This window comes from Cinclus cinclus, chromosome 6 (assembly GCF_963662255.1).
Source record: "Cinclus cinclus chromosome 6, bCinCin1.1, whole genome shotgun sequence".
NCBI classification, from domain to species: domain Eukaryota; kingdom Metazoa; phylum Chordata; class Aves; order Passeriformes; family Cinclidae; genus Cinclus; species Cinclus cinclus.
In genome coordinates, this window is record NC_085051.1 from 50220846 (window position 1) to 50247558 (window position 26713).

The 26713-nt window shown below is 39.9% G+C and overlaps 1 protein-coding gene across 4 annotated transcripts in view; it reads right to left on the minus strand.

Annotated features, from left to right (window-relative positions):
• Positions 1–496: 496 nt before the first annotated feature.
• The window catches only part of BCL11B (BCL11 transcription factor B), a 90523-nt gene continuing 64306 nt past the window's right edge, over positions 497–26713 (minus strand). For all 4 annotated transcript variants that reach the window (XM_062495577.1, XM_062495575.1, XM_062495576.1 and 1 more), the window contains one exon: positions 497–2508. In XM_062495577.1, the coding sequence (XP_062351561.1) occupies positions 497–2508 (2012 nt within the window). The remainder of the gene's footprint in view (positions 2509–26713) is intronic.

Consider the following 26713-nt stretch of genomic DNA (forward strand, 5'->3'; position numbering starts at 1 on the left):
GAAATTACACACACTTAGCTTAAATTTCAACAAAGCAGCGGCCCAAAAATTATAATTTTTAAAAGATATGTTTCTCTCCTACAATGCAAGTAATCTCAGGCTACGACTGGGTAAAATTAAAAAGGGATACCCAACAAAATTTTAAGAGAAATTTAAACAGAAAAATAAAAAAAAAGTACCTGCACATGCCAAAAAATTACAAAAACCCAATAAATACAGAAATTATTGCACAGTTAAAAGGCTCCACAATTTTTACTGCCTTAATCAACCCTCGGGTTTAATAGAACTTTGTAGACACAGGTTATATTTAAGTGCCAAAGTCTGGCACCTTAACATAGTTATGCTAAGTTATGTTTATGGAGGCAAGTTAGGTCATCTTTTCTCAGTTGGCAATAGTTAAACTGTACAAATAAAATGTTACCTAGACCCCTGAAATTTAACCTAGCGGAGGTGGGGGCAGGAGGGGATTGGGGGGATGGGGGGGGGGGGGGGGGCCTTAGCTTCTTTCTGCCTGCTCAATTTTGACGTCATTTGTCAGCAAATGTTCTCCATGCCACTTTTTCATGTGTTTCTCCAGGGTGCTGTAAACACTGAAGGGCATCTGGCAAATGTCGCAGCGGTAGACCTCCTTCCCTATCTGGCCATGCGTTTTCATATGGCGCGTCAGCTTACTGCTCTGGGCACATGCATAGTTGCAGAGCTCACATTTGTAAGGCCGCTCTCCAGTGTGGCTCCGACGGTGTACCGTCAAATTGCTGCAGTTCTTAAAGACCTTGCCACAGTACTCACATGTATCGCTCCTGCGTCCTTCCTTCGAACTGGGTCGCCCGGGGCCGGGTCCACTGATGTGGGGGGTGCTGCCTCCGCTCGCCGTGCCACTGCGCCCTGAGAGCCCCCCATCCAGCATGTCCCCTGGCGGAGTGGAGAAACGCAGGCTCCCGTTCTCCGACGAGTGCTCGGAAGAGGTCGCGAAGGGGGATTGTCGGGAGTCTGTGAATCCGAGGAACGGATCCTTCATGAAGTGCCGCGATGCTGCATATCCTACCAGCCACTGGGAGTAAACGTTTTCAGAAGGTATTATCGTTGCTGGTGGCAAGTCCAAATCTTTCTCTACCTTTATTCTTTTAGAGGAATTGTTTAAACTGGGGCTCGTGATAGGTGTTGGCTTGCGGGGGAACAAGTTTGGGAAAGGTTCACCCGGGCCAAAGTTTCTTCCATTGACCGTACCTTCCTCAGTGCGGTCCAGCTCTCCTACCACTGAGTCTTCGTCGCCCGGATCTCTCTGACAGAGATCTCGAGGACACAAGTCTCGCTGGTCAGAGGACCTTTTCATGAAGCTACTCCTCTTCTGTTTCTCAGCTAACATGTCATTATATTGCTGAATGGCACCTAGACTTACATTCTCGATGACTTTTCCCAGGACGAGGGATTTCTCATCTGGCAGCGACTTGGAGCCATTTTCTCGGTTGCGACTCAGCTCTGAGTCCATACTAAAGCTTGACTCTGGTCGGCTCTCATTTTCAAGCTCCTCTTCCTCCTCCTCCTCCTCTTCCTCTTCTTCGTTGTCATGGCCCAGAGAAGGATCGCTCTCATTCCTGAAATCTGCCTCACTGGATTTCAGTCCTTCTCCAGTGAGCTCACTTGTGCCTGGCTCGGGGGAACTAGTGGTGGACAAGCCATCATCTGACCTGCCTGTCATGGAGCCAGCTTTATGCATATGCGTTTTCATGTGGCGTTTTAGCTTGCTGGCCTGAGAGCAAGCATGGTCACAGAGCTGACACTTGTAGGGCTTTTCTCCTGTGTGACTGCGCCGGTGCACAATAAGGTTACTCTGGAACTTGAAAGTTTTCCCACAAAATTCACAGGACTTGCTCTTGGCCTGAGGCTGGGGAGGCGTAGTGCTGCTGGGGGGCATGGGGGGCAGTGGCGGGGTGCTCAAAAAAGGTGATTTAGGGCTCGGCTGGAAAGGATTCAACAGACGATGCATAGGGTTGGTGCGACTGGGTGAGACTGGCGGAGGAGTGGAACTGTTTCCTGCCAGCTCTCGAAGCCTTCTGGAGAAATCCATCGCTGGGGACTCAATTGCCATGGGGTTTAAACGCATAACTCTGTCAAAGGCACTGGGATGCTGGGCGACTAACCCCATTTCTTCGGCACTAAGGCGATGTGGATCCAGATGATGACGAGGCGGTGGGCTGAACAGCGGAGGCGTGTTTGGGAGCCGACCCTCACCAAAGCCAGGGTGTTCACGCAAGATGGGTCCTGTCATGCGCAAAAGGTTGAAAGGGTTGTTGTCTCCAAGAAAATTCATCAGCGGGGACTGTGCAACAGTCTCCGGTCCCAGAGGAGGAGGGATGGTGATGCGTGGAGTAAGGGAACTGTTTGAAGGGCTTGTTTCCAGGTAGATGCGGAATCCATGTGTGTTCTGGGCATGCTGAAGCAAGAACCAAGCACTATTAAAAGGCTGCTTGCATGTTGTGCAAATATAGCTTGAAGGCTCATCTTTACCTATAAAAGAAAAAACAGAAAGAACACTTAAAAAATAATACAGCGGAGAACATTAAAATGCAGTTGGCATTCACTTTATTTTGCTAACACATTTCCTCCTTGGCATTTCTGAAAGAAGGATTTAATTGCAACGTATTGACTGATATAAATTGTTGAACAGCACGTTTACTCACCACACTTATTCACTTAACATGTATGACAAATATCACACATACGCATTTGTGCTATATACATTTACATCCTCTAATTTGCAAATAAAACCTTCTTTTATGACGTGTAAGGATCCAAATCCTTTCATGTGTTTATTCCACAAAGAGGAATTTATTTCAAGGGATTTATGACTACGGACAAAAAAACAAGAAAAATGCAGTGTGGTAGGTTTTACAATGTACCTGTAAGGACCTTCAGTATCATTTTCACTCTATCATTTTATATTCTTCATGAAGCAGTCCCTTGAGATCTTGCTGAATTTAATTTATACACGCTTAAGTCATGCCAGCACTTCCATTTTTAAAATACTATGTAGATATTTAGCCACAAAAGTCCTATTCAAGTCAACAGGAGCTTGGAAAACATACCCTTGCATAAACCACTTTGACGTTCTTTTTGCCAAAACACCAAGAAGCCACTCAAATGAAACATCCGGTAATCAAAGCCGACAGCACAGTTGCAATTAACAGTAACAAATGTCGGGCCGTGCTTGAACTGGGTCCCAAGAATTTCTGAGCCTGAGCCTGTCCTCCAATGCAGAAATGTTCACCAGAGCCAAAAATATTGTTCTGTTTGCTTTTCTAGCCTCTTGGAACAACTGCATAAAGGTGGAAAGCATTCCTTTAACCTTGATTCAGCTTTACATAAAGGACAGGTGTGGACAAGTCTGCATCACAGTCATGATTTTGCTAGCTGGAAAATTCCGGTCCTGGGCACAATATAAACTAGGTGCTATCTGCAAAAAGCACTTCCCTCCTTGCCCCCACTCCTTTTTTCAATGCCTCTGCAAGATTCTGATAAATTAATAAATATGTGTCAACTTCAAAATCATGATCCAGAATTTCTTTTGTTGTTTGTTTTTGAATGAGCGGGAGGCTTCCTGAAAAAAAACCTGCCCATTTTGGAAAATCTAAAGTTAATTTCGTTCTTGCTTGTTTGTTTGTGTTAGCATGTGTTTTGTCTAGCAATGGCCCCACTGAACCTAAAGGCACTAAACTTCCTGAAAGTTCAAGCTTGAACCAAGCTTCCTGCCTGACCCATGATGGAACCAGGACCCAAGCAATGCCTGATTCAGCTTCTCCACAGGAGCTCAAATCCAAAGCTGAACTAAGAGACCCTTTCTAGACAGGGGGCTGCCATTCCCAAAAGCCTGTTGCATAAGCTTGAAAATGAAAGAGTTTATAAAGAGAACAGAACCATATTATCAAAACTACCTTGTAAAGAAGAATGACTCATAGCAGACCAAAAAAAAAAAATATTAAACTTATGCACACCAAGAGAAGCTGATTGAATTCCCCTCTTCTTGCTGTTGCAGGAATGACTGCTGCTAACAAAACCTACAAAGCCTTACACAAGGAGGCTAGAAGATTATCTGCCTATCTATCAGCCTGTCAGTTTATTTAATCTTATCAACCAATATACATCCATAACAGCATAAAGGAAAAAGCATGTATCAGATTAAGACTTATTTACAAAGGTAGGTGATAAATGCAGTGCAACTCTTCTTGCACTTATTGATTTAGTAGGGCAATTGCTGTGGATAGCAGCTTCAAACTGCTATTTCAGTAAAGCTGTCTCTTCACAACCAATAAAAAGTGTACAAAACACAGTGGACATTTCTGCCTCCATGATGTGACCCCCATGCCCTGGCCCCACACTCTGTGTCTGTATGGGCCAGACACAGTTGCTTTGATTAATTTCTAACAATTACCACTGGAAAAAAAAGCAAGTTTGGGAACTGCCCTTGGCTTGGAAAAAAGTGCCTGTAAATGCTATTGACATTAATGAAAGCCACATACAAACATGGAAAGGAACTGATACATTACCCCTTAAAAATCGACTCCCCACAGAGGTAGTTGGGAAGTTTTATGTCAGCTTTGCAGCCAAAGCAACAGTAAATGCTCCCATTATTACTTCAAATATTTAAATATCTGTTTCTTACAGAAATATGATGAAAATGTCTAGACCTTTAACTTTTCTTGCACAGCAACATGTGTAGTATAAAAAGTGACAGAAATCACTGAAGCAGACCAAAGTATATAACATACTCTGTCAAAAGCTTTTTTTAAAAAATATGTTTTACCTCAGATCACCCTAGAATAGATTTTAATAAAGCCCCTTACGAAGTGTGATCTAATAGCAAATGAAGTGTAGCATCTTACAAGGTCATATATCTTCAAATTAAAGAGTGCTCTGCACCCTTCACCTTCACTTTATCCACTCTAATTAATCGATTTATTACCCACAGCTGTTCAATTCTTACATTTTTAAAGTCACAGCATGCAATCTTTTTTTGTTGTGGGGTTTTTTTCTTTAAAAAAATAAAGTGACTGAGTGTATGTGTATCTGTATTCTCTTTACTTAGCTCAAGAACTGACAGGAGGAAGAAAGCAGCTGTGTATTAGGCAACAACAACAGCAACATGTTTACTTCAGAAAAGGCACATATGTAAAAAGAAAAATTCCTGAGCAGGCTGAAGATCAAGGCCAACCTAAAACTGAAATGGCTGATTAAAAAAATTACCCTCAAAATGGCAGCTGGCTGGATGCTTGCTATTGCATGTTACATGGATCTAAGATATTTTAGTTTGTTCTTTCTCTCCAAAACATCATCTCCATGAAATTGAAGAGAGAAAAGTAAGTCCCCACATTTTTAGTTTTCTTTCAAAAAAAAGACAAAATTAGTGCTACTAGTGACCCAAGATTTATAAGCTAGATTCATAAGTCTTCCCTCCCTTGTTTGTTTTGTTTAGCTTTTATGTTCCTTAGGGTTCCTCTTCAGGAGACATCAACACAACAGCAAAATTGACTGTAGGCTACCTGGCTACCAATCTCTGACTGATTCATGAATGTTCATATGTGCGTACCTATATATCTATATATATATATTTTCACAGCCCTCAAAGACTCTCCCCAGACTCCCTGTTTGAAAAAAAAGTTTTAAAAAAAAAGTTAATTACCATATTATCACTTCATGGTTATCTTGCCTAAAAGTTGCCCTGAGCAGTGTAGATGCTCACTTTTAAGAACAGAACAATGTCAAAAAGTCTTTGAAGATACACTCCGAACATTTTTATGTTCAAGAACTTGCTAAATATTTTAAACATGCCCAGAAACAGCCATGTATTGCTCAAGAATGATCCTTGTGTTTAATAATGCACCTACACTATAAAAGTCTTTGTTATAAGGCTACTTTTGATATATAGCTATCTTAATCCCTTGCCACCTGCACTGAAGTCTGCCTAAATATCCACTTTATGACAACTAGCTATATAGGCTTTGCCATATGCAGTCTTTATCACTTTAGCATGTGCTTGACTTTGAGCATGTGAGTAATCAACATCAGTGAAACTTAAGCATAGGCTGAAGTGCTCTGTTGGATAGTGATGAAATTATTCATGTGCTTAGAGTCAAACACAAGCCAAGACTCCATTAATATTGTTCGATGAATTGCACATGGTTTCAATCCTACAGTCTGTAACCAGGCATGAATTTTGGGGCCAAGAGCTGAAGTATAATTCTTTATTTTTACAGTAGTTGGTAGATACAGTGTATGCACAGACATGAGACATCCAGGTTACAACTCCTGAGAAATCAATTGTAGTTTTCAGTTTGCAGTAAAGTCAAACATGCCAGTTCAGACATGACAGAGGTTTGTAGGGCTGAATCCTACTAAGAGCTATTGAAATAGTATTTCAGGTATTCAGAAACACCATTTAAACACTAGGAGGGATTGTGAAATTAAAGAATGAGAGGACTGGGATAAACCCTAAGGTTTGACCTCATCCAATTCCTGACCCAAACTATAATAGAGTCATAAAATGGTTTGGACTGGAAGGGACCTCAAAGTTCATCTAGTTCCAGCCCACCTGTCATGGACATGGACACCTTTCACTAGATCACTAGGTTTCCCAGACTTCCATCCAGCCTAGCCTTGAACACTTCCAGGGATGGGACATTTATAACTTTTCTGGGTAATCTTCTCCTGTGCCTTGTCAACCTCATAATAAAGAATTTTTTCCTAATATCTGATCTAAACTTACTCTTTTTTAGTTACCTCTTTGTCCTCTCACTGTGTCCATACTTATGAATCTATTCATATCTATGCCAGCTGCTCCAATATCCTGCTTCAAAGGCCACCAAATGGAGAGTCTACAATCTTTTTAAAGTCTACCTCATTCCTTCTCTCCTTTACTATCATTCAGATTCCCCAAGTGCCTAATCTAAATCTTTCTTCCTGCAATTTAAGATCTTAATATATTGTCCTACCCAGATGTACATGCAAAACACAAGAAACAAGTTAGTCTGGATAATAAACTCACAGTTGTTATCCAAGCCAAGGATTTGCAGCTGAATCACTTCATGCCTTTTAGCACCCCCTTCTCCCAGTTTGATTTGGACATGTTGAGGTAGAATTCTCTTTGTATTGGAGTAGTCTGTGACCATGTTGACTATTTTCAGTATGAAAAAAAAAAAAACTGTCTTCTTTCCAATTCAAGCTGCTGAGTTCAACTCCCAATCATTAGATCTTGCTGTATTTTTACCTGGGTGATTAAAAATCTCTCTAGTATATTCTCCCAAAGCAGGTAATTATAAACTATGAACTTATTGAGCACCGTTGCCTTTTCTGCATATTATGACAAAAGATGGTCTTATCTAGAAATATTAAAATGTGCTCCCTCGATTAGTGCATGACAGATTATGTTCCATTCAAAATGTCAAAGCAATAATGAGTCTTTTTCTCTTTTACAAACATCTCTAAACAAAGCTGAATTCAGACCCTGCCTCCAAAATTCTGCCCTTACAGGGGACAGTGAGAAAACGCAGGTCAGAACAAGACTAGACTGGGTCTGTAGACATCCACCCCACTGCACCAGTCAGCCTGAATCCCTGACTTATCTGTCCCCTGCAGCCTGACTTGTATCATTTAGTGATATGCAGGTCTTCCTTGCCCAGTTGGTGCATAGCTTTCTATATACCCTGAATGCTGAGCGCCTTTACCCTGGAGATAAAGATTTCCCTCAAAATATCCTCGCTTATTCTGGATACCATCAAACAATAATCAGTGTGAGATAAGAGCTGTTGAGAATTCATTATTTTCTGCTGAGCTACAGTGACATCCAGTGCCTTATGAATCCTCCCCTCAGCATGCCTGAATAATTCCATTAACTGTAACAGGGAATAAACTCCCCCTCATTTTAATCACCCACCCATAACCCCTGCCAGGACTGCAGTGAGGACCTGCAGTCAGGTCCATATAACCGCTGCCATTCTTCCAGCAGTACTTTCCAGATAATGTTTCTGGTTCCATTTTACAAAGTTACAAGAGCAGCAATAAAAATGTTAAGGAATTTTAATGCTGGTTTACTGCACCTTTAGAAGATCAGGAAAAGTAGAAACTTGCAAGCTTTAAAGAAAGGACACCTTTTATTGCAGCATTCAGGAACAGACATGTATCAGGTTCCTACAATCTTTCCTCCAATATTACTCTCTTCTCCACCACTTGATTTTTAATGAACATTTAAATAATTACTCCTTGTTATTATGATGGTTACTCTAATAATACAAATAAAGGTAGCGTGGATGCTCTATAAAAAACACACCTTTAATTGAATTATTATTAAATTAAAATGCCATAATTTAGAACACAATTTTAACAAGTCTCCTTATAAGACCAGCTGACATTAAAGAGAAGGGCATTAAATACTGGAAAGATTTAGTGTTGCATGGTGAAAAAATATATTGCCGTAAGTGGTTTGACAGATCACCCAGACAAGGGCCAAATGTTTTTCAGGCGTCTGCAGTGTGGATCTGCTATGTGACCTATATAGGTTCATGCTTGGTGCTTGATTGAGTCTGCAGAAATATCTCTAATATAGGTATTTATGCTGAAGGGTTTTTTTAAGCCATATTATAACTTTAAATTTTCCAAGTTAGCAAGAAATTTTATTCACCTATGTTTATAATAGAATAAACATTGCCTGAGTACACACAATATTGAGAGCTTTACCCTCCCTCCCTGCATTCACTGAGCTGTTTGGAGGTGCTGCTACCTCCATTTCAGAAGGACTAACAGTCTCAATAAAAAAGACAGAAATGTAAAGTAGGGTCCAAGTCTGGGTGTGAATCACCACTGCCAGTCCAATGCCAGTCACTAGCTCTAAACAACAAACACAAAGGTCCCATATCTCTTTACACCTCTCCATATTAATTCTGTTTTGATGGCAGCAAGAACTGAAGATGAAAATCAAGCACTATTCCTCTATCCATCCCCAGAGCTAACACAGTTCACCCATCCCTATACTGCCTCATCTAAAGAAAGGGCTCAAGAGAATCTTGCAGCACATCCTGCTGAGGGTTATGGGGACTATCACCAACAGTTCATAAAGTTAGCGTCAATTGGAAGATAAGCTGGTATTTTATGACTTAGCAAGTTGCCTGCAGTCTCACAACCCACACACCTCCAATTCTACACTCAGATAAACAGCCCTTGTCTCCTGTAAATCTCAGCCAACCTGAAGTGCATCTCAATCAAGAAGAGCAGATGAAAGTTTAGGTGTGAAAGCCCAAGCATGAGGGGCCACAGAGCCTGTCATCATCTGGAAATGGCGAATCTCAGTATGAGGTCAGTGAAAGGAAAGGATGTGACAGGAAAGCATTAAATGAAATCTTTTTAAGAGATGGATGGAAAATCAGGGGTATCTAAAGAAAGAAGTAATTGTGAGGTGTCACTTCTCAGCTACAGAAACTTATTTCCTCCCATACAAGGCCCTGTTCTCTTTTCCTACCTTGCCTCTTGATAGCCTATTTCCTCCAGTGCCATCTTCAACAGAATAAAAATCACGACTTCATGCAATATTCTTCTCCCACGCTCTGCCTGTATGTTTTGCAGCTTTCCCCATCCTCTTTCTACCTTGACTAGTGAGACTGCAAGTTCTCAACAGAGATTATGCAAGAAGCTTTATGCCAAGAGAACCTACACACCCCACAAGACCCTATAATTCCCTTCACTGGTTTTGATTAGTGATATGAATTTTCTTGAGAGCATTTTCTACTTGTTGGAAAATATTTACAGTAGTACTGGTTGACACAAATATTAAAAGATATTAATATTATGCTACTTTTAGCAACGTAGTATTGATTCTTCATGCGCTAAAGCCAGCTGTCAAGCTCTAGTTTTGGTAGATTAAGTGGTACCCCACTTTTGGGAAACTATTTAATTTTCTGAAGCCTTTTCAGCAGTGTTTTTTTTCCTATTTTCCTGCAAATAATCAGTTTATCACTCTCGTAATAATAGCTATTTTATCAAATCAACTATTTTATTAAATAAGCAGAAAACCAAATGAATTAATTACCAATCACAGAGCTGAGAAGTCAGACTGACATGCTATCTATAGCCAACCTTTCAGAATTCCAAGAGGAAAGAGCATGGATCCTTGAAAGTCTCAGGGATATCAAGCTGATACATCTCACCAAACTCTGATTTTAATTACCCTGCTATGAACTCAAAGTAGCTGTGATGATCAGCAAAGCAGACATTTTCAAATTTTTCCAGATAAACTATACCAGTTTGTCACTAACAAGGATCTTAACTAGACTTACATGAATATACCAAGTTGAAATTAATTTGGTTTTTTCATTGAACTTTCCCCAGAAGCATATTATATGTCCTCTCTGGCATTTATACTTATAAAAAAGGAGGAGGCTGCAGGCAGACTACAGCCATGCATAACACAAACAGATGCTTCCTGCTTCTTAATGGACATGGGCGACCTTTGGCTGAAGCTTGTGTTCAGTGGTCCCATTTTCTGTGAGGCTTAATCATACCTCAGATCTGTACTGCCAGTTCACATAAATGAACCAAATGCACAGCTCAGTTTAACTTCTAGTGTTACAAAATAGTAATATTTTAATTTTAGGTATAAAATGTCAATAGGAATTTTGGGCAACTTCCTTCTGGATGTCCAATTTCTCATTCCTTAAAAGAGCTTCTGGCTTACTGAAGTTAATGTTCAGCCTACAGAAGTATAAGAAATGCTTTTACTTAGTTCAGAAAAGGAAAGAAAAATGCATTGCAGAAGTTGGAACTTGTGACACAAGGATTTTTACCCAGAAGCACTATTTAAATGGAAGATAAAAAACATGTTTGTCGTCTCCAAACACCTTCCCCTAATTGGTGTTAAATCTAAAATTCAAAGGCAATTTATAAACCAGAGGAAAGGAGAAGTGTGAAAAGTAAGGCGCAAACAGGAAAATCAATATTAAAAGATCAATAGTGAATGAGTTAACTTTTAAATTAGCCCTTTGTGATACAACAGTTTCAACTAACTCCACCTTTAGCATCTAAACAGCTTTGTGTCTTTTAGATAGTTTCTTTGAACCCAAGACATCAACTAGCAGACTGAATGGATGTTTTACAAACCTGCTGCATAAAACAGTGAAAAGTATCAGCTAGAATGAGGAAGGTGATACAGAGGGGCACTGTACCCACTCATGAAATTGAAAGACCATAGGACTACCCGTGACTGGTAGTTTAATATGTAGGATCCCATTTACAGCACACGTGAAAAACCCTTGTACTGCTCTAGGACACTTTTAGGCATTTTCTTTGCATAAGGTATTCAAATGCATTTGAAATAATGTCAGTCCTTTCTACAACATATGAAATATGCCAGCAGCTTCCCTTTAAATTGGTTTCCTGTAAGCAGTTTTGTTTGAAAACTGGCAAGTGCTGGGATTTTTTTTTTCCCACAGACTTTTCTAAGGTGCTATTTTCTCATCTTACAGTCAAGAATTCTCAGTAATCTGAATAGGAATTAAATGAAGGATACATAAAGGAAATTGTCCATGTCATATCATGGAAAAACAAAGAGTAAATCAGGAAACAATAAAAAAAATCTAAAGGGTGAAAACAAATTTTCCTGTTTTTTTTCCCCCAGGAGTACTCCTGTTTGTTTTATTACAACTATTTCTTAAGGGTATTAGGTGCCTATTCATAGTTAGTAAATAAAATAGCATTTTTGTTTTAATTCATTGCTTCTTTAACAAATGCTAACTCCCATCTCTGCTTCTTTAAATCCACAAAATCTCTACATCCAAGCCTAAGAAGTATTGTAAAGCCAGTAAATCTTGTTTTAATGGAATGTACATTTAGCTATGAGGAGATAATTGACGTTATGGAGGGCCTAGATGCTGAATTATATAGGTTATCTAATACAAAGGGGACTCATTACCGAAGCACTACAAACAAGTAGTAATATATGTATATTGTTCTGAGTGGCGGTATAGCAAAAGTGTTCAGGTCTGCAGGGATTTATAAAACACAAGAAAACAGCAGACATGCACTTGTAAATTTGTCTCATTTGTCTCTGAAGTTAAAGGTTATTCCCTTGATCTGAATTTGTAATAAAAACATGCTAGACTAAGGTTTGTAGAGAATGTTTGAATATGTAAATTGTGTATAATGATAGGCAATTATAGGGTAAAAACTGGACCTTATGAATGTTACAGAATTGCATGGAGCATCAAAGTATTTTCCTTCAGATGAAATATTTATCTTTTATGCATGTTATAAGCACTTTTTCAAAGGTATTCAGCAACCTATTTGAGCAGAGAGTTGACAAAAATCAAACCATTACAGCCAACTAAGACTATGGGCTTATGCACAGGAGAAGCCACAGCTTTTTACAGAATATACATAATAAATCTCTTGAACTAATGGTTCTGGAGATGGATCCTCAAGGACAAGTTCCACTGATTTCACTCCCTTAGATGAAAGCTGGTCAGATGTTCCTGGATTTTTTTAAAACTATATGGCGGTGGAAATGTAGGGAGGGAGACTGCAGAGAATAACTAGGTAAGAATGTGAATTTTCTTGGACTGATTCAATGAAGCTCCATTTTCCCTCCAGTTCGTTTCGTTGGCTGCTGTTTTCAGAGAATAATAATAAAAAAAAAAAAGAAAAAAAAAGAAAATAAAAAAGGTTGCTTCATCAAGATAGAAAGGAGTAAAGCCAGGAGATGATACTATAGTTTATGCTACTGAAGATAAGGTTTTCTCCTTCTCTAAGCACGACAGTCTGTTCAGGTTAACCAACTGCAGTGTTAGAATAACTCCAGCCGACTTGTCACAGAGTACAAAAGTCATCAGCAACTGAATGTTCTTTTCTGCACCGCAATTAAGACGAATCAATACGACGTGCCACAAATGGTATTTTACTCTCAATAAGAACTCGGGCTGAGTTTATTCAGAATATTTTAGCGCTTCCCCAGGGGATTTTGGTCCGACGCAGATGGCAAATAAAGTACTCAGCCTAGGGCTAGAGCACATTATGCTAATTCTAATGTCAGATGTACTTTAATATACAGCTCTATTTAATCACCCCATTATTTCACATTTCCATATGAAAAACCTGCGGCACTTCTGCAGAGCTTTCACTCTGCGACAATGCCAGCTTCCTTCAACTAGCTCACTGTGAAAGAGAAAAGAAGACTGGTCATTCTCGCCAGTCAAAATGTTACAGTTTCAAAGTTTCACTATTCCTGAATTTAAAGTGGGTCTTCCAGTGCAATTAGCAAATCGCTCGGCTAGAATGCTGATATGTACAAAATGCTAAGGAGGTGCGATTGAAAAAAAAAATAAAAATAACAGCCCTCCCTCTCCAGCTCATCTGCTCACACATGCAGATATAGGCAGGCACGTATCTCAAATCCGCTTGCAGAACAAGTAATAATAAAAATAATGAAAATATTTTCATAGTGCAATTCAACCAATATTCTCAACACTTGTCACTAAAACGTTGCTATTCCCGGCTGTGTGGCTTCCGTTACTTAGAAGAACAGACATGGCTGGCACAGCTGCCAACCTACAGATGTCTCTGAATAAAACCTTCCTTGTGTATCAATAATTTTTGCCTGCAACAAACTACACCTCTAATTAGGTTTTAGAATGCCATACACCTTCAATGTGGGTCACTACCCAAATTATCTGCAAATTTACCTTGATGCCCTTTCTCCCGTGACCACAGAATTTGAACCTTGAATGTAAAATAATTTAAAACTGGATTTACATTTAAAAGAATTAAGGAAAAGACTTTACTGTTGAGCAGTTTTTCAACCCATGTAGGCTCTCGATGTGCAGACAGGGAAAGCAGAAGCAGTCCTTGGAGCACCTCTTCAGCATCCAAGCTTTCCCTTCTGAATAATTCTGTGAAGGATCCTTAATTCAGCATGTATGTACAACCATCAGTGAAATGAGTTGTATGGTCTCAACAAAATCTTCCCTCTGTTTTGCACAACTGGGGCTGCATGACAACCAGTACTGCTCATCAGGGAGAGCCAGGTCAGGCCTAGATTATACAGAGCTTTTATTAGAGGAGTATATGAAGCTTAAGTCAATATTTTTTTTTAATCATTTCATTAAACCTAAATCATATTTCACTGGGGGGAAAAAAAAGAAAAATATGTATTTAGAAAAGGACATTGTTTTTCCTCCTCCAACCACCCAATCTGCATCCTTTAAAAATTGTTCAACAATGCATGCAGCAGCCAGCACCTGGGGCCAGATCTCACCTGGTTTCACTGCTATGCATCAACATTTAAAGATACAGAACTGCACTCTGTGCCTTGACACGACATATGCCATGACTCCCCTGTCCTAATTTAAATACAGAGGATGATATCCTTCACAGTTAAGGCAGAAATTTTCAAGCATTCTTTTATATATATATATATATATATGCATGTACACATATATGTGTGTTTATATATGTATAAATATATTATTTGGTCTCTATTAGACTGGCTATGAGTACAGCATTATGCACAAAGGACAAGGGGGGCTCTGGATAGGGCAGAGGTCCATTCTTCCTTAGCTACTTGAACGAGACCTTCAAACACCTTATCTTACAATGGGAGGAGTGTATGCAAGAGTTTCATCTCACTGGAAGTTCTGTCTGAATGATAAACACAGTCCAAGCTAATTTAGTAAATTGGGGCAAGTTTGAGATTTGTTTAGAGTGAGGTCTGTCACTCAGAGAATGTGTAGTTAAATTAAAAAAAAATAAAAATAAAAAAAAAGATGAAGTGAATGTTTAATATCCCAATGCAAAGCCCACCAAAGTCAATATGAATCTTTCCACGGGCTTCAATGGGCTCCGGAAGCAAATCTTCTTCCGCGTTGGGATTTGCTAGTCTCAAGACACTCTCTTCAATGTAGGGATAAATCTGGTTGTGGTGGTGTAGTTAAAATAAGATAACTGATTTCACAGCAGCTACAAACCTAAAGAACTCAGCTGCAAGTATTTCAGAGGAATAAACAGAGACACAGCAATGTATCTTTTGTATCTTTAGTTAAAAGGAAAAAGGCAGTTGAAATATAAGAAATACATGAACTGAAATTAATCCTTAACAGTTCTGTTGCTGTTTCTTCTGCTGATATTACATTGATTTTTGGAAATTAAAAAAGGACAATAGCAGTTCTCCCTAGGTCTATCTTATTTCTTTAGCACACTTTAGATAAACTGACTGCATTCTTAAACTCAATTTTTAAGAATTCTTTTCTTGAGACTAGCAAAACAATTTTAAATAACATATTTATTTTTGAAAATACACAAATTTGTGGAATCCTATTCAATTTCCATCATTATGGAAATTTTTTGCGTGCCAGAATGTTTGCAGACACATCTACACTAAAGGGTTCCTACAGGACTCTGAAGTCTTGCAAAGGAAAATCCTGTCTGAGTGAACAAAGAAGCAAAATGAGCAGAAGCTTTAAAAGCCTAAATGGGGAGGGGAAACAAGGGGGGGGAAAGGGAAGAAGGAAGGTATAAAGTACTCAGATGAAAAATAAAACCCGTTAGTTACAGAGGTGGAGATCTTGAGGGTTGCTCTAGATAAAGCATTTAAATTGCAATCTATGACTATGAAGTTGCAAAATATGAATCTCCAATCATACTTCTTGAAGTGTAAAGATAAAAATACCACTTTTGCTCCTTGAATAAGGTGATGTTTTATGTCGCTGTAACACTGCAGAAAAATAATGCCGATCTTGGCTAAAAAGAAGATCCTAAAAACTTCCTATTTTATTTCTATATAATCCAAATTGGTCACCTAAGAAAAGCATAATTAAACAATTCTAAGCATCTCAACCCCCTGGAGAATGTGCTGTTGAAAAATATTTTTAGAACAATCACTGTAGTAATTCTTCTTAGTTGTAGAAACACTCCAAATCAGAAAGTCAATTTTTCCTCTATTTGCAGAAGTGTGCTGGTTTTCACTGGAAAGGCGCCTGTGTTTTGTTTGGCTGCTGTTCATATACTGCCTTGGCAGGATTTCCTTGGATTGCTTACAGTGAACATTGCTCTTGCATACAGTAGCACTCCCATTTTAACCGTCCCAGCCACACGTTTTCTAATAACACACGGAGAGCTGCAAAATCCCTATAAGCACAGCTCTTTAAAGCAGCGACAGAAGGGGGTGGGGGCGGAGGACCGGAGAGGGGGAGGCTCTGCCCGTTCAAAATCCAGCGCTGCAAACAGAGGATAGTCCTTTTAAAAACAACCAATGTGAATTGTGTTTAAGGAGCAGCTTTCCAGGGAAAGAAAAAAAAAAACATCTCCGAGAAGATTCAGCTGATTCACTGAATCTGATCTGAACAGGCTGGGCTCTGAACATCACTGAATTGCATCCTAAGTACTGCTTACATGCTTCTTTTTTCTTTTTTCTTTTTTTTCTTTTTTTTTCTTAATTTTAATTTTATTTTTTCCTGCCCTTCTGAGGGGTGTGCCGATAACTTAATAATTTCTGGGAGTACCTTGCATGTTTGAGACCCTGCACCTGAGCCTGTGCTTCTTGTGTGTCCCAATTTTTTGACTCAACATGGAGAGGCTGGGGTGCATGGAGAACACAGGGCTCCACTGTGAATACCGAATGGGCAGGAGAGATGAAAAAGGAGGACATCTATCTCGCTGCAGTAGTACCAGGAAACAAATGCAGCATTTCTACCTACGGCTGAGAACGAGAGAAAGCCAATAACAAAACCGTTATTCAGCTCCGTGCCCTTTACAAATAGGACTGACTTGTTAGTGGACAGCTGCGGCTCAGCCCCCCTCCACACCATTCCAACTTGCTGCCTCTGCCACCCTGCTTTTGGAGATCAACAGCAATTTGCATCTCCATGCATCTCATTTCTCGTTAAGTAAGTTGATTAATTTGAGCAAGGGAAGTTGTCATTCAAAAAACCAGAAATTTCCACTTGCATAATTTCTCCCTTTCAAAATTGGCCGACCTCCTCCCCACGGATCCAGCCCCCACTTCACACCTCTCTTTCTCCGGGTCGCTTTCTCCCCCATTCCTGCTCCCTCCCTCTCTCTCTCTCTTTCTCTCTGTTGTTTACAAAGGTTTCATTATGTTTTCAACTAATCAGAAAGGCCTACTAATACACAATTAACATGTGACTATAAAAAAATAGCTTCCAGAAGAAGGAAAAGTAATTAAGTAGAGAATGCTTTTCAGTAAGTGCTTGCTTTAACCCATCGTCAGAGAACAGAGTGTAGGTTAGTCCACAATGGATGGAACAGATGCCAAGGGCGAAATGTTAAAAGCAAATAAAAACGGGCATTATTTTCTTTGGGAATAATAACTATCAACGCCACAAAAATGTACATCACATTGCAGTTGTTTATATCTGACCTCCTCCTCTTCCTACACTTTTTTGAAGAGCCTTTTCTGCCTATTTCATTAAAATAAATACAAAAATAAAGGTATCATTTATTGAATCTTTGCTTCTGAAGTGATAGGCAACCAAGTGTCTTGGTTTCAGTTGGAATACAGTTATTTTTCTTCCTAGTAGCCAGTATAGAGCTGTGTTTTGGATTTAGAATGAGGATAATGTGGATAACACATTGGTGTTTTAGTTGTTGCTTACCAAAAGTGAAGGACTTTTCTTCTTCCTGACCTGCCCCACCAGTGAGTGGGCTGGGTATACACAAAAAACTGAAAGAGGAAAAAGGCAGGACAGCTGATCCTAACTGACCAAACGGATATTCCATGACGTATGTCCACTATATAAATTATGGGGAAAGCTGGCTGAGGGCTGCTGCTTGTCTATAGTCTGGGTATCGTTCTTTTCACAGTGGGTTTATAATCAGATCACCTGTTTTTCTTCAGTTTTGCTTCTCTCTGTTTTTGTTATTTTCCTTTTGATTACGATTTTTACTTATTATTTTATTTAATTTTAATTATTAAACTGCTCTTATCTCAATCCAGAAGTTTTGTTACTTTTACCCTCCCAATTCTCCCTCCCATCCCACTGGAAAGGAGTGAGCAAGTGGCTGTGTGGTGCTTAGCTGACAACTGGGATTAAACTCAGTGACACCAAGTAATCACCATCACTATCAAAATAGCACAATGCTGTAGTTTATTAAAAAGATTTTACTTCAAAATATTTTAGGCCTGAATGTACACATAAACTAAGCACCCAGGAAAATCTGTAGGAATTCTGTCCAAGTAATGAGAAGCTGTGTTGAACACTTCTCAAGATGTGCTGTGTTATTACAACACATAGGAACTACAGGAAACAGTTTTAAAGGGTGTAGTGTTTGCAACACTTCAGTTATTAACTTTAAAGCTGTCTGTTGACACTGTCCTCAGGATGAGAGCTGCCACACAGGTTGGAAGCCTGAGGACACTAGCATATATATGTGTGTATGTATATTGGGGAGGGAGCTTAAATGAAAGTGTTATCTAAATAGATTCAACTTTTTTTTAACCTTTTTTTTTTCCTTAAATCCAGGGATTGTCAAAATATGTCCAAATATTCCCTGTGCTCTTCATGCATTCAGTCAATCTCTACAATAAAAATGGTTCCCTTTGGAAAAATATTTATTCCTTGATATGTCTGTCCTTGAAGTGGAATATTTGGGATATTTTTTATCTCTGTTCCCCTCCCTTATATGAGTTCCAAAGTAAACAAGACACTTAGTTCTGTAATTTCAAAACAAAATTCTGCAAGGGGCTCAGTATTTTCAGCAAGATGTTAAACACCACTTTGGTCCCACTGCAATCAAGTGGGAACTGAGAGGTGTTGGGAGGAATAGGTCCTTCAAAGTCACAAAGGACTACACGTAATAACAGCTCCTTTTCCTCCCCCCCACCCCATGAATTTATATTCCAAACTATGTATCACATACAGAGTATTTTTTACTATCCAAAATCCCATTAGTTTCATTGGCACTTTAGGTAATAAGATTTGCATGGTAAAAATTCCATTTCTATTACATTGGGTCCATAGGACTCACCAGTCTGATATGATTGTCAGAGGAAAGGGAGGATGTGTGGGTTTGTTACAATATGAGGATTTGTCCACACAGAATTTGGCACCAGTTTAATCAAAAGGACTCAGTTTAACCAGTGCAAACCCCAGTGTAGCTGCTATTTCTGTCAGCTTAAAACTGGCTGCATCAGGAAATTTTTCACTGTGCATTTATATAGGTATGCTAAAACAGGTCAGCTAAACTGGAGTGGCAATCAGTTTAAACAATCTATGCCCTCAAGTATTCAAGTATATCTCTGCATTGCCTGTCTGGAAGACCCCTTTAGCTAAACTAGTGGAAAGAGATGTTCATGCCGGACCAAATGATGTTTCACACAGAAGAGAGATGATGGCCTCCTGGGCTGAAACTCAAGGTCTCTTTCTGGACAGAGTGAAATCAGTGATATTCTATCAGCCAGACGGCTGCTCTTGTTTATGTAAGAAGCTAAACCCTCTGGGTCATGCCCACAGGCAGGAACCCATTTTCAATCATGGCCCAGTTGAAGCTTAGGGAAAAAGCTTGTGAATCCAAGTAGAAAAAAGTTCACAACTAGACCCTGTCTGGACCTCCCAGCTCCTAGCAATCAATGATTTAGAGTCTTTCAGCGCCAGGACTCGATCCAGATCAGAATTTTTATAAACCACCCACCAAATCTTCCTGGTTTTTCTTTATTTTTAGCCCCCAGGACAACGTGCAGCAATGAATTCCACACCTCTATTTGTTGTGAACAAAAAACTACATCTGTTTTAGGTCTGCTGCCTGATTCATGGGTTATTAAACAGGGACACTTACACTGTCAAGTGCAACCTGAGCAGGTCAGAGCAGCAGACCATTGCAAGGTGCTCTGTAGAGATGCAAACAGAAAAATCACACTGTCTGCTTTTACGTAATTCTTACTTTAACAAAATCTTTACTGATCCCACAGGAGACTGAATGTAGTTAACAGCAAATGGAAAACTTCACGATTGGACACAAGTCAGATATGGTAGCTCCTTTCCAGACCATCCTTCCCGTAGTTTGTTTGCTCTTGACTTCTGATTGACTAAAGAGTTTCTTGGCCTGTTCCCAGCTTTGTTGAGGCTTAAACAAAGGAGACATATTCACCAAATGCTAGGAGATGGGTTTGTAAGTACTTTTCTGAATCTTGGCAGTTTTCCACCTCTTAAGAGCACTCTACGACCTGAAAATGAGTCATGGTCTGAAATTTTTTTCTAATACTCATTTCACACATAGTTCTGTTACCTATTATTCATGGCTATAGATCTCATTCTGAAAATACACCTGTGTGTAGTATCAGGCTCATACTGATGTCTCTTTGGCTTCACAGACTTTGAAACCTCACTCCAAACCTTCTGAAAATGGGGTCTGGAAGGGCTGTCACACTACACCAATGTTCCTTGACACTTCAGTCATAATTCTTCTACCTGCTCTTTATTTAACTTGCTCATATATTTTTAGTTGGTTTCATCTTTCTTACTTTTGAAAAAATCCTGTCAACATTTTAATCACTTTTGTTGGTCTTCTCTGAATTATCTCCAATTTGACAACACCCTCCAATTAGCAAGGTGCACAAAATCATAGGATATCTTGGGCCTTTGTTTCACAGAAAAAATAGTTTCCCATCTAGTCTTGCTGTAGATCACATTCTTATTTCAAGAACACCTTGGGACTGTGTAACTAAGGACTGAATTTGGCCCATGTACTTAGCAGAGAAGTAAGATTATTTTCCACAGTTCTGTGTCAAGGTCCCTGGATGAAGAGCCTTCCCTCCTCCACCCCGAGTCAAGAAAACAGAGCTGGGTGACAGAGGGGTTGATTGACAGTGTTCAGTCTTCACTATTTTGCCTTTATATCTCAGGCAGATGTTTAACTCCACACAGAAGTTGTTTTCTAACCGAAACATGATGGTACACCAGATTTACAGAAAAATGCAGTTGAGGGATATGGAATGCAAAGCAGGAAGAAAGGCCCTGGACATGCACAAAGCAGACAGCAATCAGGCTGACTTGTAGCCAAAATTTGGTTGGAGACTCCAAATAACCATCCAGGAGTGTCTGACAGGGGACAGATAGCGAGGCTAGCAAGGAATTGTTTGCAAATCCCACTGGGGTATAAGAAGTAATGAGATTTAATTGGGCTACTGACAGTATAGGCTGGTTGTCAGGAAAACAATCCCTAACTCCGAGGCCAGCAAATCCTTGCAAGGAGCCCCAAGATAGTGACATCTCAGACAAGGAGCAGCACTTCAGAGTAGACAACGTCCCATTGCCAAAGTCAGGCAGCATTATGAAACAGGCACTTTCTTCTTTCTAAATTTATAGTTGTGATTCACAAAAATGAATCAGGTCGATCCAAGCACCTCATTTAGAAACCCTGGACTCAGCATGAGCTGCACACACCCCCTCCAATCTCAACAGAGGCTGTGCCGTATGGGAGCCTCAGTGTGCTCTAGAAATGAGTGTTATCAATTTCAGTCACTGAGAGATCAGGTCAAAACTGTTAATATCTCATCAGTCACGCGAAGTGCATCTCCTTTCCAACACACACCTACAGATTTATTATTAGTGTACTTCAACTCTTTTGTATTTTTAAATCAAGCTGATTCACATACTGTAACATTCATTACATAATCAAAAATATATGATGGTAAAAGGTTTTTTCCTAACTCATTAGGGAAAACATATGATATATATTTATAAATTACATCTTATCATCTTTTTAGACCTAATGATGTGTGCTGTCTCAGGCAAGATGACCTGTTACTCAGACTAATTGATGCCATTTCATAACTACAAGCATGAGGTATTTTTATCTAAGCTTGGTCAATTTGCTCTATCCATAAAACATGTACTTTGGGTTTTGCTGGGAAGGGGGATAGGAGGGAAACAAGATTGAACATTTGAGTCAATATTTATCCCTTTGTCAAGATGGATGAGGAATGGATAAATCTGGTATATATGCTTTGTCTACTGAACCTGGCAACATGGACTCTGCTCAGCAGACCTATCTAAGTCAACAAATACTCTCCCAATTAACTAACAGGGAATTCTAGGTATGAGGCAAACAAAGTCCAGACTGCTGCAGTGAATAACATGAACTTTCATGAAGACAAAGATGGACTCTCCCAAGAGGTGACATAAACACTCAGGGTAATTGAAGTGTTGAGAGAAATAATAAAATAATTGTGGGGGGGGTGTCAATCCAAAGATATCTGTTTCTAAAGCCACTTTCTCCACCTAAGATCCCCTGCAAATATTAGCCTTCAATTCTTCCAAGCCCCAATGCATACACACTTGCTCTCAACTGTACTCTTATGTTTAAAAAAAAAAAAGAGAAATTGGAGCAATGCCTTACCAAAGACTAAAATGGAACAGAGGCATGAAAGCACCCCTAATTCTCTATCCCTCAAAGCATGGAAAGGGACTTGCATCTTTTGACTCCTCAAATCAAAGACGACCTATATCAAAGTGGTCACTCCTGCTTCAGCCAATGGGTCTGACCTTTCTCAGAGACAGGGAGCGCTTTGTCACATCCCCTGTAGAGAGTGGGGTTGTCTAAAAACACAAAGCAATGACTGGTGGAGGCTGGAGCCATATTCCACACAGCTCTACAATGCCAGCTCTCCCTCTTTTGGGTACACCAGTATGTTTATGCCAGGTTTTAGAGCTGGAGGCAGACCAAGCTCCACTGCACGCCTCGGCTGTGTGCTGAGGAAAGACTGTGCCTGTGGCATGCACAGTTCCAGCAGGACAGGGTAGGGCTGGGAAGCAGCATGAGGACAGCAACAGGTAACTGCCACCAAGTTACTACCTGTGATAAAGCCACCAGGCTCTGATGAAGGAAGGCAAGTGGTGGAAAGGGTGACATCAGAAAGCTGACCAAAGAAAAACACTGTGAAGCTCCATGGAAGATACAGGGAATGAGAGATCTGCATTCTTCCCTTCAAATCTCACTCTGTGAAACACACAGTCTATTCATATTTTTCCTATTAATTACCCATGCCCCCTTTGCAAACTTTCCCTTTGTTTTACCTCCTATTATCAAGCTCTCCTATGGGAATTTCTGTTTAATTTTTCCACCACTGACTATCAGTCAGAAACTAAGCAGACCAAATTTTTGCCCTATTGAAAATCTACCAGAGCCTTTTGCTAGAGATAAATGTAGCCCTGCAGACACAATAGGATGCAACAGCATAGTATATGGAAATATCTGATTTTCATTACTAGAAGGATAGATAGTGCAGATATGGGGTGATTATTATATAATGTAAACTTCCATAATGGACAAACAGGAGTCAAACTTATGTACTTCAGTAATAAAGGGTTTACAAATGGGCCTCTTCTATTCATGTAAATAGTCTTCCCCATTTCATTAAGATCCATCTCCTCTACGGTGGACTGAACTAACAATCTTCAGTTGCCACCTCGCGTGTCTGCATTGTATAGTACAATTCCTCCTAGATGAATACCTCAGGAGAAGCAGGAAAACAATTAAAACTAGAAGGTAATAAATGATGAAGAAGCCTATGAACAGCATGCTGGCCCTCTTCCCAGTCTTCATTCATGCATCAAAAAATCCCATAGCTCTGAGTCTTTGAGAGGGCAGCTGGGCAGTAAGGATGTCCACAGTAATATAAATGGGAATTAGATATGATCGAATATGCTCATTGCATTTTCAACAGCACATGTACTAATCTCCCCCCTTCCCTCCAGTTCCCCCACCTCTCACCCTGCTACCAGAATAGATGACTAATGATCCTGTAACCAAGCAACGGGGCAATTGAAGAGTTTCAAAGTTCCAGTACATGATAATTTAGCTATGATCATTTGGGTGATCAGGCTCTGACTGGAAACACCATCCCTGAGTTAAATACTTTTGCTGTTTCCAAATAGTTTTCCCCTGGCAAGGGTTTGCAAGGATTGGCGGAGGCAGAATTTTGTCCTCAGAGCTTGGCAGCTCTGTTCATTACTTCTGCTGCTCCCTGACACACGCAAGAGGATGACGACCACAGAGGAAATGAAGATGCATCTACTTGACAGTCACCTGTGTAGCAGCAATGGAGGCAGCCCAGTTAATATAGCCATTGTGATACTCAATCAGTAATCCCCAATGAGATTTCATCCCCAATGAGCAAGTGCTCATACAGAGCACATCAGTAGGTACACTTAGCGCACTTTAATCCACCGTTATTGTGGATTTTTTTTTTTTGCATAACACAAGAACATTATTTATAAGAATTAAGTCACTGAAAACATTTTAAAATACCTAAATCTTTTTCATGGGTCTATTCTAACTGCAGTAGCCCTTTCCACTGGGGAATTTATTGTGAGATAATTGATTTTGATGCCACCACGTGTGCCCTTGCTTTAGACTCAGGACACATAACTCACGTGGGTCAATTATCTCATAGTATAATCCCCAGTGGCAAAGTCTATGGCTTAAAAAGATCCTATACTAGAAAAGGTATACCATTATCACTGACTGGCATTTGTTTCCAAAGAAAAATCTATTGGTAAAATTGTTTATTGCTGGCCCACATATACATGCAGATAGATGTGTGTGTGCATAAAATATATATTAAATATAAAAGGAATATGTTGAATATGTACCTATTGTACACTTATGTCTATACCCCTACATCTTTCATGTAGATTTAGAAAAGTACAATCAGGATTTTTAACTCTTACTTTGCAAAGAGAGTGTCTCTAGAAAGGACATTCAGCTCTAGTCATTTGAGTAAACAAGGCAAATATGTAAAAGAAATGCAGCCCAGATTTTGCTAATTGTTTTTAAACTCTGAGCTTTATTAAGTTTTCTCAAATCCTGGACTATCCTCATAATACTGAGTTAGCATTCACGTATGATCCATTATTGCCAACTAGCCACCACAGTTGAAAACTATTAGTAATAAAATGTAACTCTGTTACATTGAACCAAGATTAAGTTTTCTGGCTGATCACTGAATGGGGGTGGTCAGACATGCATCTGTACATCTACATTTAGCCACAGATACCCAAAAGAATGTGGCAGTATTCTAAAGAAAATTAGTCATAGGTAACTAAACCCCCCACAAAAGACTTGGCAAGCCACCCTAATATCACTCTGCCAAATTCCAAGGGAGTGAGTGCTTTCCAATCCTCGGCAAGTACAGAGGCTAGACTCTTTGGTGACATAGAGTTTAAATTAGTATCAGGTAGAGAGAATTCATGCCAACAGTGGCATCTTTACCAGTTTGGGATTCTAGGTTGAGCAATAAAAGGTAGCTTGCAGATAAAGGGATATGGCAGGAAAATCAGTCAGCTGGAAAACATCACATTCCTTCTCTTTAGCCCAGCTCCTTGGTGCCTCTCCATAATAAAGCACATTCGGGTTCCAACCTCAGGTTTTGTTACGTTCAATTTCTGACCCCAGGTGAATGTTGAAAGTATTCACATCTTACCACTTAGACTTCTATTGTTTTTTTACCACCTTAAACCTACACAATATAGCCTCAGCCATTTGAATACCAAACCTCAAGTCAATGTCAGTCCCAGTGAGAGATTTGCCAGAGGGACTGAGATCTGCTTAAAGTAAAGACAGCAGAAAAAATTAGGAAAACTATCTTGGGAATGTGCATCACAGGGGCACTTTAAAACTAAATGAGACCTATCTTCCTTTTCAAAGTCAGGCTGAAAAACAGAGTTTCAAGCAAGAAAACATACACTTTGGGAAATTAAGAGGTTAGTGCAGATGGAGGTTTTAATCACTGCTTCTTAGTGTAGGTTTATTAGCCACTTTTAAGAAGAGAAAAGAATACTTAGCAGAAATCATCTCCAGCACAAAAAGCTTCAACTATTAACAACCTCTTCAGGGTGAATAATTACAATCAATAAATTCATCCTCTTCGTCCATGTTAGAATTACTGTGGCTTTGAATAGTGTAAATAAGGTGCCAGGATTTGGGTAGTAACCCTGCTCACCACACTGGTTTCTCTGAACTTACATCTCATTGTATCAGGCAGTAATTTATAAAACTAGGGATTTTTGGTTTTTAATTGTTAAAAAAATAAATAAAAAAACAAAACCAAATAAATCTCCCTCCAGATCTTGTGAGGAGTGAAGGAAGCCAGGTCTCTACAGAGGACGATGTTTAATAAAACTAGAAAGAAAACAAGAGGGCAAAACGAACACTACACGAGAGTGCTCAAGAGCAGAGAACAGAGCACCAACCACAGCACAGCTGCCAAAGCATTGCCCATTCTCTTCCTTGCTGAGGCACTAACTCCAAACAGTTTGCTGCAGCAAAGAAGCAGATTTAATGAGACAACAGGGCCGGCAGGGCTGCGGTGGCAGGAGGCCTGGCAGATCGTGTGACATGGCACACAGCACCCGTGCCAGGAGCACGAGGGCTCCCACGTCCTAGCAGGGTGCTGATCCCCTGCTTCCCAGAGACATGCCAGTCCTAGAGCAGCCACGCAAGCAGCAGAGCCACCCACTCCTGCTCTCCCTCCACCCTTTACTCCTCTGAGGCAAACCCTGGGAAGGCAGCTTGGTGCTCCAGAGCTAGTCTGGCGTTGGAAATGCTGGAGTGGGCTAAGGGAGAAGAGGAATGGAGGATGCTCTGTGGCTCACACAGCGGTGCTGGGAGGTGCCTCACTCCTGTCTTACAAAAACCAGTTAGAAGCCTCCACAGATGTTGACTGTGC